The 14,831-nt window shown below is 36.8% G+C and overlaps 1 protein-coding gene across 1 annotated transcript in view; it reads right to left on the bottom strand.

The window, feature by feature from the left end:
- The window catches only part of ctnna1 (catenin (cadherin-associated protein), alpha 1), a 50,406-nt gene extending 35,998 nt beyond the window's left edge, over positions 1-14,408 (bottom strand). The window contains exons 1-7 of the mRNA XM_024283112.1: positions 14,165-14,408; positions 11,988-12,106; positions 10,998-11,193; positions 6,405-6,571; positions 5,091-5,210; positions 4,443-4,712; positions 418-621 (exon numbers count right to left, since the gene is read on the bottom strand). Of these exons, the coding sequence (XP_024138880.1) occupies positions 418-621; positions 4,443-4,712; positions 5,091-5,210; positions 6,405-6,571; positions 10,998-11,193; positions 11,988-12,092 (1,062 nt within the window). The 5' untranslated portion in view covers positions 12,093-12,106; positions 14,165-14,408. The remainder of the gene's footprint in view (positions 1-417; positions 622-4,442; positions 4,713-5,090; positions 5,211-6,404; positions 6,572-10,997; positions 11,194-11,987; positions 12,107-14,164) is intronic.
- Positions 14,409-14,831: the final 423 nt, after the last annotated feature.

Raw genomic sequence — 14,831 nt, 5'->3', positions numbered from 1 at the left:
GACGCCGTCAACAAGAAACAGAACATGAGTGGAAGATATACAATATTGTGCTTATAAAATTAAAGCATTTTGCTGATCACCGCTAACTCCGTGGAGAAAGCGTGCGTTTGTGTTAGCCTGGGGGGAGTGCTGGCAGATTCTTCATGGAAGGGGCTGATCTCACTTGTCAACATCACCTAGTGAGAACTTGCTTGTTTTTTGTGGGTTGGAAGGGGCTGGTGCTCAGAGCACAGGTTTTTAGAGGAATGCATGAATGGTTTGTAATACGGCTTGGTGTTGGTTTTTGTGAGGAACTAGCATACTAAAATTAAAAGCTCAAAAAGTGGATTTTGCATTTTATGGGCCCTTTATAAGATAAAAGCTTACCAAAGATTAAGGAAAAAAAAACAGCAGGGAAAAATAAGTTAAGACACTTACATTTCCCATGTACTCGCTCAGAAGGTCCTGTAGAGCTTGACGCACAGAGTTGCATTCCGCCACAATACGCTCCCTGCGGTCATCACGTGTGCAGGAGGAATCAGCCATGAGGGCAGCTCCACTAATAATGCTTTCAAGGCGCTCCTCCAGAGAAGGACGAAAGCGCTCCTCACTGAACGCCAGAGGGTCCACGATGATTTGTTTCTGTCAGGAAGGCATAAACAGAAGAAAACTTAAAGGAAAGAAAACAAGGTGTTTTTATGCCAAGGTAGTAAGAAAATAAAGTACAGAATGAATATTCTCTCTACTTGTGACTGATCTTTTATCAGTTACCAGGTAATTAAGTTAATATTTTGCAGGGAAGTCTTAGCAGCTCAGGATCTACAGCAAAAAATACACAACAAATCACCATTTAAAACAGACAAAAAACACTTACTAGGAAAAGAACTTCAACAGCACTAACGCTATTTTGATGCAGATTTTTCCATTTTTAATAAACATCCAAATCTTTATATTAATATGTTTATATCAACCATTCATTGCCTCCCATACTAGCATTGGGGTATATATAGAAATGCCCCAAAGCCAATTTAAAGGAGGAAACTGGCCAAACTTTTCTTTTCAAAAAAAATATCTATAATATTTCAGCAAGTTCAAAAACAGTTAAATAGCCAGTAATTCAAAATGTTGGTGTTTAATCTGTAGCTAACTTTAGCTACCACATGTCTATTGATATGAAATGAAGCAGCTTTGAGCCTCCAAGTGTTGTGGTAGATGTTTGTTAAATGGTTGTAGCACCTACTGTTGGACACGTTTTCGCTAATGATCAAATCATTCTTTATTGCTGCAAATAATTGAAAACAGCTGTTAGGATTGTTAGATTTTGCAGTTTCTTTAGACAACCACCTCCAGCTCCCTCTATTCTGTCTTGTCTGGCCTCCTCTGTGTGTCATATCCCCATGACAACAGGCATACGAGAGAGACATGGAGGTGGAAGCACACAGAAAGAACAGCAGAGTTGACTCATTTCCTAATTTTGCCTATGGGCCATTATACACCAAACCTATTTGAAGAAATCTGCACTTAAACACAACACAATTATGAGCAGATATTTGTGATTTCCATTTCTACAACTTTTACAGTGTAGACCAGACCGATGGAATAATCTGCATAATTTTCATTATGGTGAAAAATCAGACAGTAGTGTGTAGATGAGGTGGGGGAATTAATCAGGGATATCTTAGGTCTAGCTTAACTTGCAACATTTTAACATAAGAATTAAACGGTCTAAATTTAGTGATACATAGATTTTTAGAATGTAACACATATTACTTGCTTTTAAGCTTAAAAAAAAAATCAAGCATTTTAAGAGGATTAAAAGAAATTAGGTCATTAATGCTTACAGATCATTTACAGGGCCAAACAAACAGTCACACAGAAAACCTCCCTCAATGACAGACCTGGCACATTTTATCAGCTTAATACAAAGGACCAGCATGGTCCAACAAAGCTGATGGCACAATACACATCGAAACAAAAAAAAAGGAACTGCGAAAACGTGCACTCAGTGATGCATTCACAAACACTCAAGATGTTCCTGGCAGCTGATTTCTAGTTAGATCTGCAAGTCCTTTGTGAGAACTGGTTTCTTGGAAAAATGATTTTTCTTCATAAAGATAATAAAAAGCGGTTTAATAAAATGTAAAATATCATTGATGAACCAGCCAATGCACTGTAGTTAACATTTAAAGTACTACACTAAACTATGATCACATTTTTACACCAACTGGAGAGTTTTAAAGGAACATTCTTTAAAGATTTCAGTCTCGATACAATCATTCAGCAGAGCAATTTTGGTAGAAACAGCCTTATAAACGGATTTGGCTGTTTGTGGTTTGAGGCTCTAAGTTTGAAGTCACAATCCCAGTGACCAAAATCTAGTTTTTGACTCAGTAGATTAAAAAAACAAAAATCTAAAAATGTTTTTTATTGGAAAAATTAATTGCATTATTTTACAAAGAGAAACCATAGGTGTTATCTTGAAAAAAACAGTATGTAGAAGGCAAACGGAGAGGAAGTCGCAACATAAAAATAACACTTTTTTTCCTAAGGAACTGTTACTGATTTCTAATCAGTCTTTGCTCTCTGGTTTTGTATGAATAGGTCTATGACGTGTTTTATTTTCTATCACAAATGAGTTGTCTCTTTTCTTTAGCATAGCTAAAAAGCACCTCTGTACCCCTAAGAGGAGAGCCGTCAGTCAGTTATTTGTAAATCGTCAGCGGGTGGAGTCCAAAACAAACATGGAGAATCTGATTGTTCTCCTTCTGAGTTTTGTACTATTTTTCCCCATCCATGATAAAGAAGTCCTATAATTTTATTTTTAATCTCTTCGGACAATTATGGGACACCAAGTCGTCAAACTGGGTTACAGAGACACGGAAATACAGCTCAAGATGGCCGTCATTCAGACACCGCTCCTGCAGTAGACAGTAAAGCTCACCGTACTTGGAAAATCTCTGGACCGTCCGGCTTATGAACACGTTTGGACCAATGTCGAATAGATTTTGACATGCTTTGAAAGAAGCATCTGACATGCAAATCGTGAGCATTAGAGGTCTTCATCAATTCACTTAATTGATTTAGTTGATAAGCCTAATTTTTGCTGCAACGAGAAGAGATTTTTTTGGAGAAATATTTACTTTTTTCCTCACACGCCTGAAATTGACATGTTCCAGTAGCATTTTTTTTTGGCTTTGAAAGAAAAAAATGTTTTTGTTTTTAATCATTTCAGATTATGGCTCACCATTTTAACCATCTAAAACCTTTAAATGTCTGACTTGAAGACATGAAACTAGATTTTCATGTTTTTTAAAATGTCTTAGAAGACATTAGAAGTGATCAAGTTTCATTTATCGTCCCGTTTATTCTCCTCGACGTCATAAGCAGTAAAAAACCATAAAGATCGTCCTCCTACTCCATGGAGTTCAAGACTACAAGGTAAACAAATTCTTTTGTTTGACATTTGCAGCTCCAGGACAGGTAAACACAGTCTTTGTTTGGCGTAAATAGTTTATGAAAATGATGCAAGTTTAGAGAAATTGTTGTTCCAGTAGTACACGCAGCAATTTTCATACAAGTATGTTTACGTTAAAATATTGTACTATATATTCTTTGGAAGTGTCTATTTGCACAGAATTTAAAAAAAACATGCGGCCAGTGCTAAACTTTTTTTTCTTATTGCACAGACCCAGAGGAAAGGATAAAGGTTAGGATTATGGTTACGGTTAGGGTTAAACAAGCAAATTGTTACCGAGTGCGGCCGTCTCTGCAGCTCACGGCTCCACCAGGGGATGGGTCAGATGTGGAGAACACATTTCACACGTTTAGGAACGTGACAGTTAATGGGACTTTAACTTTAAGTTTGATTTTAAATATGTGCGGCCAACAAAAACAATTAAAATGAGTGCGGGCAATGCAGCAATGCAATTTCCATCACTTTCTATGCTGGTGGCACGTAAATACGTGCGAATAACATCATAATAATATATTTTTTATTATCTAGAGGCTTAAGTAATGGCCATTAATCAAAATCTGAACATTTAACTCAAACTGACAGAATTCAACCATATGTTTAAAAAAGACATCAAATTATTTAGGCAATGTTTTTAGATCAAATTCCTGGATTTACCAGTTCAAATTTTTTAAATTATAAGTAGAACTTGGTTGTTTTCTTTATAGAAATATTATCCATGTCTTTTTGCATTTGGACTTTCATATGAGAGCAACAGAGGAGTAAGCAGATATAATAAAAATATAATTTAGAACAGTTTAATTTTAAATGTAATTCTATCATACATTTGATGTATTATTTATCAATAAACTTGACTTCTTTAAATTGAAAAAATATTTTTTCTTTTATCCAAATTGTATTTTTATTATTTGTACTTTAGTGAGAAAACTAAATAAAATAAATAAATAAATAAATGATAGCCTGTAAAACATATTTCTTATTTCTGACTTACATCAAAATTGTTGAGGGCATAAGCCAGCTCTCCTCCCCCTGCTGGCTGGGTGAGGACTGAGTCTTCAGCGCTCATGGCCTGGGCAGCATTGGAGATTCCGGACACTGCATGCTGCAGCTGCTTGTAGATCAGGTCACGGTTAGCCTTGTAGGCTGCCACGTCAGGATGCTGCAGGCAGGCGCGGGTTGCTGTGTACAGCATGGGGATGTTCTTTTGTAGTATTCCACGCGCAGCAGCCATTTGGTCCTTGTGCTGGACGTCCTTTAGCTCCTAGCAGAAAGAAATGAAAGGACGGAAAATGAATTCATGTAATAGAAAATGGTATACTTAAAGGGATGATGTTCTCTCTATTCAAAACTCAGCCCGTCATGCCCTTACGAAGAGACTAAGAGTTTGTCATGGGTGACCCAAATTTGCTTTTGTCGCCTGGGGTAACAACACAGTAATAATCAGGCCATTATAAAGAGCCTTTGCAATATAATGCGTTTCTATTTAGAACCAAGCACTGTAACTCAACAATATGCTGATACGAGGGAACACATAGTGAACACTAGCAAAGAATAAAAAGTTAAAACTTAACACATGAGTAGATGCTCCAATGCATGAAATGAAAAGAACAAATCGAGGAATATGTCTAAAGAACATTACCTTCTGTCTCTTGGCAGCCATCGAGTTCAGCTTGTCCACCTCTGGTTTTAGAGCTTGGTATTGGTTTCCCAAATCTTGCTCTGTAGCTGCATTGCGCACTTTGACCAGACCATCCTCCACCTAAGCCAGACAAACAAGTTTAAATCATAGACGATACTAGTATCGAATGAAAAAGCCGACAAGACGATTTTACTATTTCATCACAATCAAAGGTGTACTGATATTCAGGTTAAGTTTTTTTTAAGTCATTCTCTTTAAAAAAAATTAGAGAACATTTGTTCTGGTACAGTCTTGGGATATATAGTGATACGCATCGTATTGTGAGACACGTATCGCGATCTGTATCATGTCACCAGAGGCACACCTCTAATTAAAAGGACAGTGAAGGGGCACCTTCATAAACAGTCCATTTTTAGATTTAATATGTATTTGTGCAAGTAACTACATGGAGAGGCATCATAAAAGATTGTATTCTGTAAATGTAATGAATGACAGTATTGTGTATTTGACATTCTGCAAGTTTAAGAGTTTTGTTCAGCTTCAACTGCAGTTTTACACATTAAAAACTAACTTAAAAGTGTACACAGCCATGCAAAAAATGACTTGACTAAATTTCACATTTAACCTGCAGTATGAATGAGAAATGAGGTCAATTGAAGTCACCTTGGAGCTTTTCAAGTAAAGAATTTTGAGTTCTGTTAGTGATTTTATTAAGTTTAACACGAGAACTTGAAATGTATGACGAGACTTGTCGAATAGATGACAATTTTATTTTCCATCAAAACACTTTCAAAATATATTTAATAAGGATTAAGTGTAAATGCTGTAAAATAACTGATTTTTGCCATCGCTTTCAGAGAATGCACTTGGAATTCATCCAACACAAGCTTTAACCAGGCCAGGTGGCTATGGTTGAATACCTTCTCTGTACTCAGCTGCTTTTCCAGTCAAGCTCTGCAACAGTGCAGGGTAGATTTCTTAGACTCTAGATAGTAATAGCACTCATTCTGCTCTTTTGAAGGACTAGCATGAACAAACTCCATCAGGTGAAGTGCTAAAATAGGTGGCTCTACATGAAACTCGCTCAAGTTGAAGAGCAAAGGAGGCCTGATGTCTTACATAAGATAACTATTTTCAATTCAAAACAATACAGTTTTGACTGAAATCAAAAACATGCAGTTCCTTTTTTGTAACAGCCTCGTGTCATTTTATCTTTAGAACCACAGAAATACAACTGGACTGTATTTATTAAAGTATCTATATTTTTGTGAACGTTAAAGTGGTCTCTTGGTAAGAAAAAGAAAAGCATCTCACCAGTTTAAGCTGAAGGAGGAGTTTGTACACATCAGACATGTCTGCCAGCACCAGCAGATGCGTGACAGCTGAGAGCAGGGCCCTGGCAGCACGGACCATATTACCCCTCTTTACAGAGGAGCAGGGGTCTTCTGCAAATTCTCCTGAAGCTTGCCTCATCGACTCTCCTGGAAAGAAAAGGCCAAAAGAACAGCAAAAACCAATGTAACACCAGTTTTACACCACAGAAAATCACTGCCCAAAAAAAAAAACAAAGACTAACCCCATTAATGAAACATGATAATGTAAAAATAAATGTACAATACAGTGAGGCAAATGTATTTGACAGTCACCAATTCTACATGAAATTCTTCCAATCATTCAGATCATGTCTAGAAACCTTTAGAAAGGTCTAGACGTATTGGTGTAGGCAGGGGGGCTTTCAAACATTGCAGCATTTTCATTTATAACTGTGATACCAATAGAACTAGTAACCTTTCTTGCTGTGGTCCCAGGTCTGTATGAGTCAGAAGTTCCCATAATGTATTTCAGGCCTGTTTCCTCACCACTCTTAAGGTCATTTTAGAGCTCAGGAGTGAGATCAATTAACTCGCACATGCAACCTAATTTTTCTCCCAATAAAGATCTCAGGTGACAACAGTGCACCCATCTGTTTGAGGCATTAAAAGAATTCTAAAATAAAATTTAAAAAGCAGAAAAAGAGTATGCAACACATTTTTTTAAGCTCTTGAAAGGATACAGTGCACCAACACCTTTTAACCAGTTTCACAGGTTTCACTGAGCCCACCCAGTAACTAATACACCTTTTCTGCTGTTCCAGTGACTGTCACCTTCTGCTCTGTTCCAACCAGCAACTGCTACACCTGCCAAGTATTAACACATCTTAGTCGAAGGGGACTGCACAGAGTTGAAAAGTGTGCAATCTAGCAAGTTGCCGGTCCTGATGGCATTCAACCAAAGCTCCTAGAAGCCTGTGCAGAGTTGGTTGATCCTCTAAAGCCTGTTCAACTGTAGTTTACTTAACCAGGCAGGTATCTGGTTCAGAGGAAGACATGTCTTTGGCAAGTTTCTGAGGTAAGCTCAAGGAGTAAAGGCCACTACTTATTTCTTTTTCACTGACCAGTAATCAATTTCATGAAAACCACTGAAAGAATAGCTCTTCGGCTCCTCACACTGCAGTTCCCTTTTGTGTTGGACACTGCAGTTTGCTTATCCGGAGCAGGTGGGTGTGGACAATGCTGGGCTTTACATGTAGCACCAGATTTTGTACCATCTGGATCAGAATGGTCATTATGTGCAAGTAAGGTTTTTTGAGTTCATTTTTAAGTGTTAAATGAATGGCTTTGAGGATTTTTTGCGTGTGGTTGCTACAAACCATGGAATTTCTCCTTATGGGAAAGAATTTTGTACATCTCTTCCATTTGATTATATTCCAACTACGGTTTTCTTTATTCAAGAGGAAAACAAAGCTTGAATTATATTCTTTAAAAAAGCTCTTCACAACTTCCTAAATACAATGACAAGCAACAAATACTACAACAGCAGGAAACGACCAACATTTAGTTTCTGTAAAAGCAGCTGGAATGAAAACTGGGAACACAGATATGTCCCAGACAGCCACAGTCCCAGATATGTCAAGGTGCTTCACAAGTATTCACTTTTCCTCCTTCAATTGTCTGCCTGCAGTGAGTCTATTGAATCTTAGTTGCAAAACTGCAATTACACTAGTGGGTTAGAATAGCCCGTTCTCAGAGCATGGGTAGTGTTGTCCAAATAGCCCCACATTCCAAATTAAAAATGTAAAAATACAAGAAGGTTTTCACATGGGCTACAGTTAAATGGAAAAAAAGTAGGAAAACATTGATTCACTCCAGACATTTTAGATATGGGACTGTAGTCCGTCCGGCTGCTCTGCGCAAGTGAGCTGCCGAATTCGGGAAAACCTCGTCTCCCGGGTGTACTGTCTCTCCGAGCAGCTTCAGGATTAATTTCATGCTGGTGATTTTTTAAGATATATTTTTTGTTATCCTAAAAAACATATACCTTTGGTCCAAAATTAAACATGATTGATGGAGCAGTTCAATATGCACTGTGGGCTGGGGATTATTTTAGCATAAAACAGTGGAGTAGTTGGTACCAAACTTAGTGATGTACTTGTAACTATATTTCAATACTTTTGCATCAATACTCCCATCACTAATTACCACACAAATAAATGTAGAGATGGGAGATCAGGCTTATTTAATGTCAAAGATGCTGCAGCATGAGAACTATACATACACAAATAATTTTCAAATAAAGCTGAAATTATGCATGTGTTGTTTAAGGAAGTAACATCTTCCCTCAAGTCTTTAAGTGGTCTATGGTTAGAACAATTAAAATCAAGATTTTTAGATTGATTTTGATTTTTTGTTTGCTCACTTCATAGACAAGCATTGTTTAAGTAAAAATAAATAAAACAAACATTCAATCCAAGTTTAGGTAAATTACCAGCTAAGGCTATCACTGTTTGTGCAAATGGTGAAGAATATGTACCACAGACACACTAACCCGAGGCTGTTATCCCCCCCCTATGAAGAAAATCAATAAGGCTATTCTCATGAGGGCAGATAGCGATCAGTACTCCTTTAATAAACTTTCATCTATCCATCGCTCCCTGAGCGATGCAGCCCAAAGTGTGCATGATAAAATGATTAAAATGTATATTACACATATAACCTTACTAAACATTTTACAAGGTAGAGATGGGGAGGAAGGGCAAGGCGAGGGCCAGCAAGGGCATGGGTAGGCAGAAATGGCTGCTTAAAGGCAAGTATGAACCGACACTGGATAGGAAATTACTTAACTTTACTGAGCAGTAATTACCGACATGGCAAATCGTTGAAACGACAACTGCATAAAAACTGTTGAGAGAGAGAATTGTTTCTAAAATGAAAAAAATAACAATGAACGGTCATCTGATTTTGTGTAAATTGTTTTTGCTGTCATTTTAAAGAGTCTGTAAGCCTGAGCTGAGAGTAAAACGCTCCATAAATAGAGGATGGGAGTGGGAATGTTACCATAGTCGATGGCTGTATTTTAAGTCTCATCATGCTCCACTAAGCAGCATGGCATAGCTGACAGCCAGGCCTAGGCACTAGCTAACAGTCACTGAAATTTCAACACAGTGACAGCTTACCACAACTACATTAACATACCTGGTCACTGAACAAGCCACATGCTATGTAGCGACATGTCTGCTTCCTCCCAACTATTCAGAGTGGAGGATATCTAACTTACTAGACATCAGCAGAAAAAAACTATTCTCAGTAGAAAGTATCTAACCTAGTAGAAATCAGCAGAAAAGAAAAAAAAATAAATAATGGTGACACAGCCATCAAAACCACCCCAGTCATGGCTTCTGGGTCTCAACAGCCTGCTTACGTGTCAAAACACAGCAACTGCACAGTGGGAAAAGGAATAAATTAGACTGTTTTCTGGTTGTGAGATGATGGGATGACTGTAATTGTGCTGGTGATGATGGTGGACTCTTAGCTTTATAATCGTGGTATAAAACTGAACAGGAATGAGACTGTAACTGAGTAGACTCGCATAAAAAAGGAAACTAGGAAAACTTTTCTCAGTTCTGCTTCAATCTTTGTAATGAAACAGGGATACCTTAAAGTCCAACTCTAATCATCTTTTAATTATTGTTAAAGTTCTCAACGTGGTCTTTTAATTATGATTATACATTTTTTTGCAAATATTTTAAAAATATTTATTTTCTAGGACATAGTTTCTGCAGAGTGACATTAGTTCAAGAAGAATTCACCTCAGAGTTGTGGGCAGAACTGTTGGCGTGGAGAACGCCTGCCTTCATTTTAATAAAAATGACCAGCAGTATTGGAGGTATCCAGCTGTACAATTTTAAGCCATCTGTCAGCTCAAACGAGGACTACAAGCACCTACGTCACGGATACGGGCTTTTCCTAGCTGCATTTTCAAGTCTGTTCCTGATTTACAATGATGTGAAAAAAAGAAATGATAAGGTGTTTTAATCCTAATTTTCTTTATACATGTGCTCCATCATTCGAAAAATACTAATAGAAAATGTTAAATACAGGATTTAAAGTGTGTCTTTAAGCATCACTTCTGCCACAAAATGTGTTTATACACTACTATTAAAGCCAATACAGAATTAAAGAGAAGATCTGTGGGACCAGTCTTCCAAGTGCAGTAAAAGTTAAATCTTTATGAGAAACCTCTAAAATATATACAAGCTTTTGTCCAATACTAAAATTAGCAAAGGCAGTCGTATTTTGTGGGTACAACACTCCGTTTTACATAACTGTTAGTTTAGGGGCGAGATACTAAATGTCTGCATGCATTAATGAAAAGTCTATAAACGTTCTTCATAAAAACCTCAAAGCAAAAAAAGGATATCAATAAATTAGGGGTTGATTTTGTCCAATAAATACCCTTATTTCAAAGTTTTGCACTGGGGAAAATGATATGTACACAGACCATGACTTATTAATTATCCATTCCATTTACAGAAGCACTCTAGACAAAGTAGAAACCGCACACTGCAGCAATGCGTCTTTTTTAATATACCTTGCATACGGACATCCTCCACTGCAGACGTCAGCTCATCCTTGAGGAACTGGCTTTCCTTTGCAATCTTCTCTCCTTTCTCAAGGAAGTTCTGTGTAGCAGTCTCCACGGAAGCAGCCAAAACCTGAGCCTTTTTAGAGCGCCCCTTCTTCTTGTTGGATGGGCCTTTATTGGAGGAATTTACCAGTGTGGTAACCTATTGAAAGAATGGAAAGCAGAAAATAAAAATTAGCATACCCTAATCCATTTATGGCAACAATTTTGTATTTTTTTTTTCATTATTAATATGAACTCTAAAGTATTCTCCTACTTATTCAAACAAAATAATTGCGTTACACCTTCTCCAAGTTTTTTTTTTTTTTTTTTTTATCCCATCAAGTGTATGTGCAACAAAAACAAGTCTGGTTTGTTTTGAGGACTACACAGATCACTTGTATCACCTGTAAGTGATACAACTTCCAGAATTATAATTCTCAACTGACAATTAAGTAGAAAATGTATAAATGAAGATTGAGAGTTGGCATATTATGGCTGATGAGAGCCTGAAAGATTTAATTCTCAGTCTGAAATTTAGGTCAGAAGAAGCAGAGGTAAAGCAACTGAAAATGCATTACAACATAGGGGTGATATTTTGCAATTTCTCTTTAATTCCAACACAAAAACACCATGACAAAATGAAATACAATAGATTTTAAGTTTTGTCAAAATAAATAAAAGCATACAGGACATTGAAATGTATTTTTTTATTGAAATTCAAATTGCAAAATACATTTTCATTTGAATTAGTTTCAAAAACCAGTGACAGTTTAAAATGTAATTGATTTTATTTTAAAAATTAAATAGTGACTTGCAATTTCCCATGTTAAATTGTAAATTGCATTTTTTTTATTGCAAATTGAATGCCAATTGAGAATTGAATATCACTTTAAATCATGATTGGGGAAAAAAAAAATTACATATCGCACCATGGTGAACCAACAAGTATATTACCTGGTAGACGAGGGGCTCCAGCAGCCTCTCCACTGCTAGAGTACGTATCTCTAGGCTCTTTGGGTCCCATTTAAAGTTGATGTTAGCCGTGTTGATAGTTGACATTGTGTCTGGCTTTCCTATGGGTAAAAAAAAAATTGTTGAAGGGTATCAACACAAAAAACTAGAATTAAGTATTGAACCTTTGTTCTCACCAGCAAAGTGTCCATTCTGGCTTTTTTTTTTTAAATAATTTTTACAAGTTAGCAATTTTTAAAGCAAACTTCCACATTGCAACAGGGAGGTATCGACAGATTTAATTCCATCGCCCGATTTTTTTTTTAAATCATTGGAGTGGTCATGAACGTAGACGGCGGCAGTCAGGCATCAGCCGTGCAGATTGACTCACTTTTTATAAAATTCCGGTGGCACTCAATACGGACATCCTTCGTCCAGAGACATTTTTTACACATCATCCAGTCAGAGCTGCTGCTGACAAACCGCAACTACCTGACCAGGCTGCTAATGACCGATGCCAACTTTTAGAAGAAAAACGGCTGGTTGTTGTAAAATTGTTACTTTTTTTTTTAATTCTGATGTGTTTCGAATGTATTAACGTGCAACCAGCACAAAAAAAAAAAAAGATGAAAATTCATATTCGCCACACGTAATACGTGCAGCCAAGATGCCTAGTGCTGCATTGCCCGCACAAATTTTAAGTGCATCCAAACCTGAATTTTGTTGTAGTCACATTATTTTCTTAAAACCAGCCACCTAGCACTAGGCAGAAACATATGAGAATCAGAATTGATAAAGAAATTCACCTAACAAATTTCACAAGAATGCATCACAACACTTAAAATGAGACATCTCTGACCTCCAAACATGTCAATGTGTCCTCTGATCAGTGAAACTAAAGCTGGATGCGTTAATAAAAGAGAAATGTGCAATCTTGAACCTTCAACACAAGGAAAGGTTAAACAATCAACTTTTTATAAGCAAAAAACATTTAAAACTTCAGCTTAAAAAGAGAAGTGAAAGGAAGTCGATGAGTGAAGGCATTCTAATCAGCTGATCGTAGATTAGAGGTTTGCTTCCCATTACCTTTTGTAAAATGGTCAAGTTGTCAATGCACATTGTAAACAGACCCAAAAAGTGTTTTTATGATTAATTACAATAAAACCAATAAGACAAATGTCAACAAAGTTTAATTTTACATATTACTAAACAACATTGTTTGTCCTTTTTCTTTTTAAAAGATAATACATTTGAATGTGCCTTCTGCACCACAACTTTTTTAAATACCTTTCCATATTATAAAAAGCACTTCACAATTCATAAATTAAAAAAGGCGACATGAATTAGACATATGATGGGAAATTCCAAAAAGAAAAACCGCAACAATATAGTCAAAGTCTATTCACTTCCTCTCTCATCCTGCATATCATGCGTTTCGATTGTGTAATTTGAATCCCTCATTAAGTCGAGTTCTTAGTAGCCTTTCAATTTTGAGTTTTTTTGTGTGTACCCAGTCAAAACGAAACCAAATCCTGTGAGAAAAACAAACTTCAGTGGGGTTTAAGTGCGTGATAAATAAAATAGAAGAACATTAAATCAAATTAACACATTCACTACAGAAAACAAGTGTAATATTTTTTTGGAAAACTTAGGTCAAGCTGTTATTCATTTTTTTAAACAAATAAAAGTAGGGCAGAATAGCTAAACAAACTTGCTAACATCAAGCGCTAACTCGGTACTGCTTTAAGTAGCTGAAGTTACACCTGTTGTCTCGAGACACTAATTTTAGCTTAAGGTTTGACCACTTAGAAGTGAAAACTGTAAACAATACATTTTTTCAAAAACAATAAACCACAAAACTTCAAAAAGTATAACAAGTCTCAACAGGTATTCGATGATTTCGACACACCTAACCGTGTACGCAACAGCTTGCAACCATTTAACGTAATGAAGCCCTGCTAATGCTAGCCTGTCAACAACAATCGGTAGCTTAGCTTCGTTTGTTTATGGGAGAACTTTATCTGTTATACATAAAGTATTTAAAAACAACTAAAAACTTAATAAATACGCATTCTTAAAAGAACAGTGGGAACAAATTTATTTTTTCCCCGACAACAATCCAAGATACGCTAGAGTTTAAAAGTTCAAAATGGAGGAAGGAGAAGTATGGAATTCCTTACCTCAGAAGTTTTCTTCCCTCGCTGGCTCCCTTAAATGAAACCCCCGACCACTCAAAACCACCTTCTCTATGTTCTTGTTACCGAAAGTTACCAAAAGATCCTCAGAGTACAATATCCACCGAGTTTCGGCTCAGCTCGTTTCGATGAGGCAGGCTATTGCTCAACAACGGCTGTAGCGGAGGGCTGGGGCGGTGACCGAGTTCCTGAACTTCCTGGCAGGGAGACAGGGCGGACACAAGCCGCAGCAGGCCCGGGAAATAGGGAGGTGTTTAGGCGTGGCACCGCGCGTGTCAATGCCCATATATGGTCATTGGAAAAACTGTGACAAGGACAAACTTTATCACGCTTGCTTACCAGCTTTCTATAGGTTCTCAAAAGTTTGTAGGAAAGCTAACTCAGCCTTGATTTTAAGCAAAACTTTAATATATTATCATTCTAAAAAAACATATTTATATATGTAACTTTAGTGTTAAAGTCCCCCTCAAATCATTCTTTTATCTCTTTTGATTACTAGCAGTCCTCTAATTATAGTTGTGCCATTTTTAGACACAAATAAATAAATAAATAAATAAATAAATAAACTTGTCTCATGTTCTAGGATAAAACGTCTGCAGTGGCAAGAGCTCATTAGATATTTGCCTCAATTGTGGGTGGAACTGTTGGTGTG

The sequence above is a fragment of the Oryzias melastigma genome, linkage group LG10, assembly GCF_002922805.2.
Source record: "Oryzias melastigma strain HK-1 linkage group LG10, ASM292280v2, whole genome shotgun sequence".
In the NCBI taxonomy this organism is placed as follows: Eukaryota; Metazoa; Chordata; class Actinopteri; order Beloniformes; family Adrianichthyidae; genus Oryzias; species Oryzias melastigma.
The sequence above is the reverse complement of the archived record's forward strand: the minus strand, read 5'-3'. Positions and strand labels throughout refer to the sequence as shown.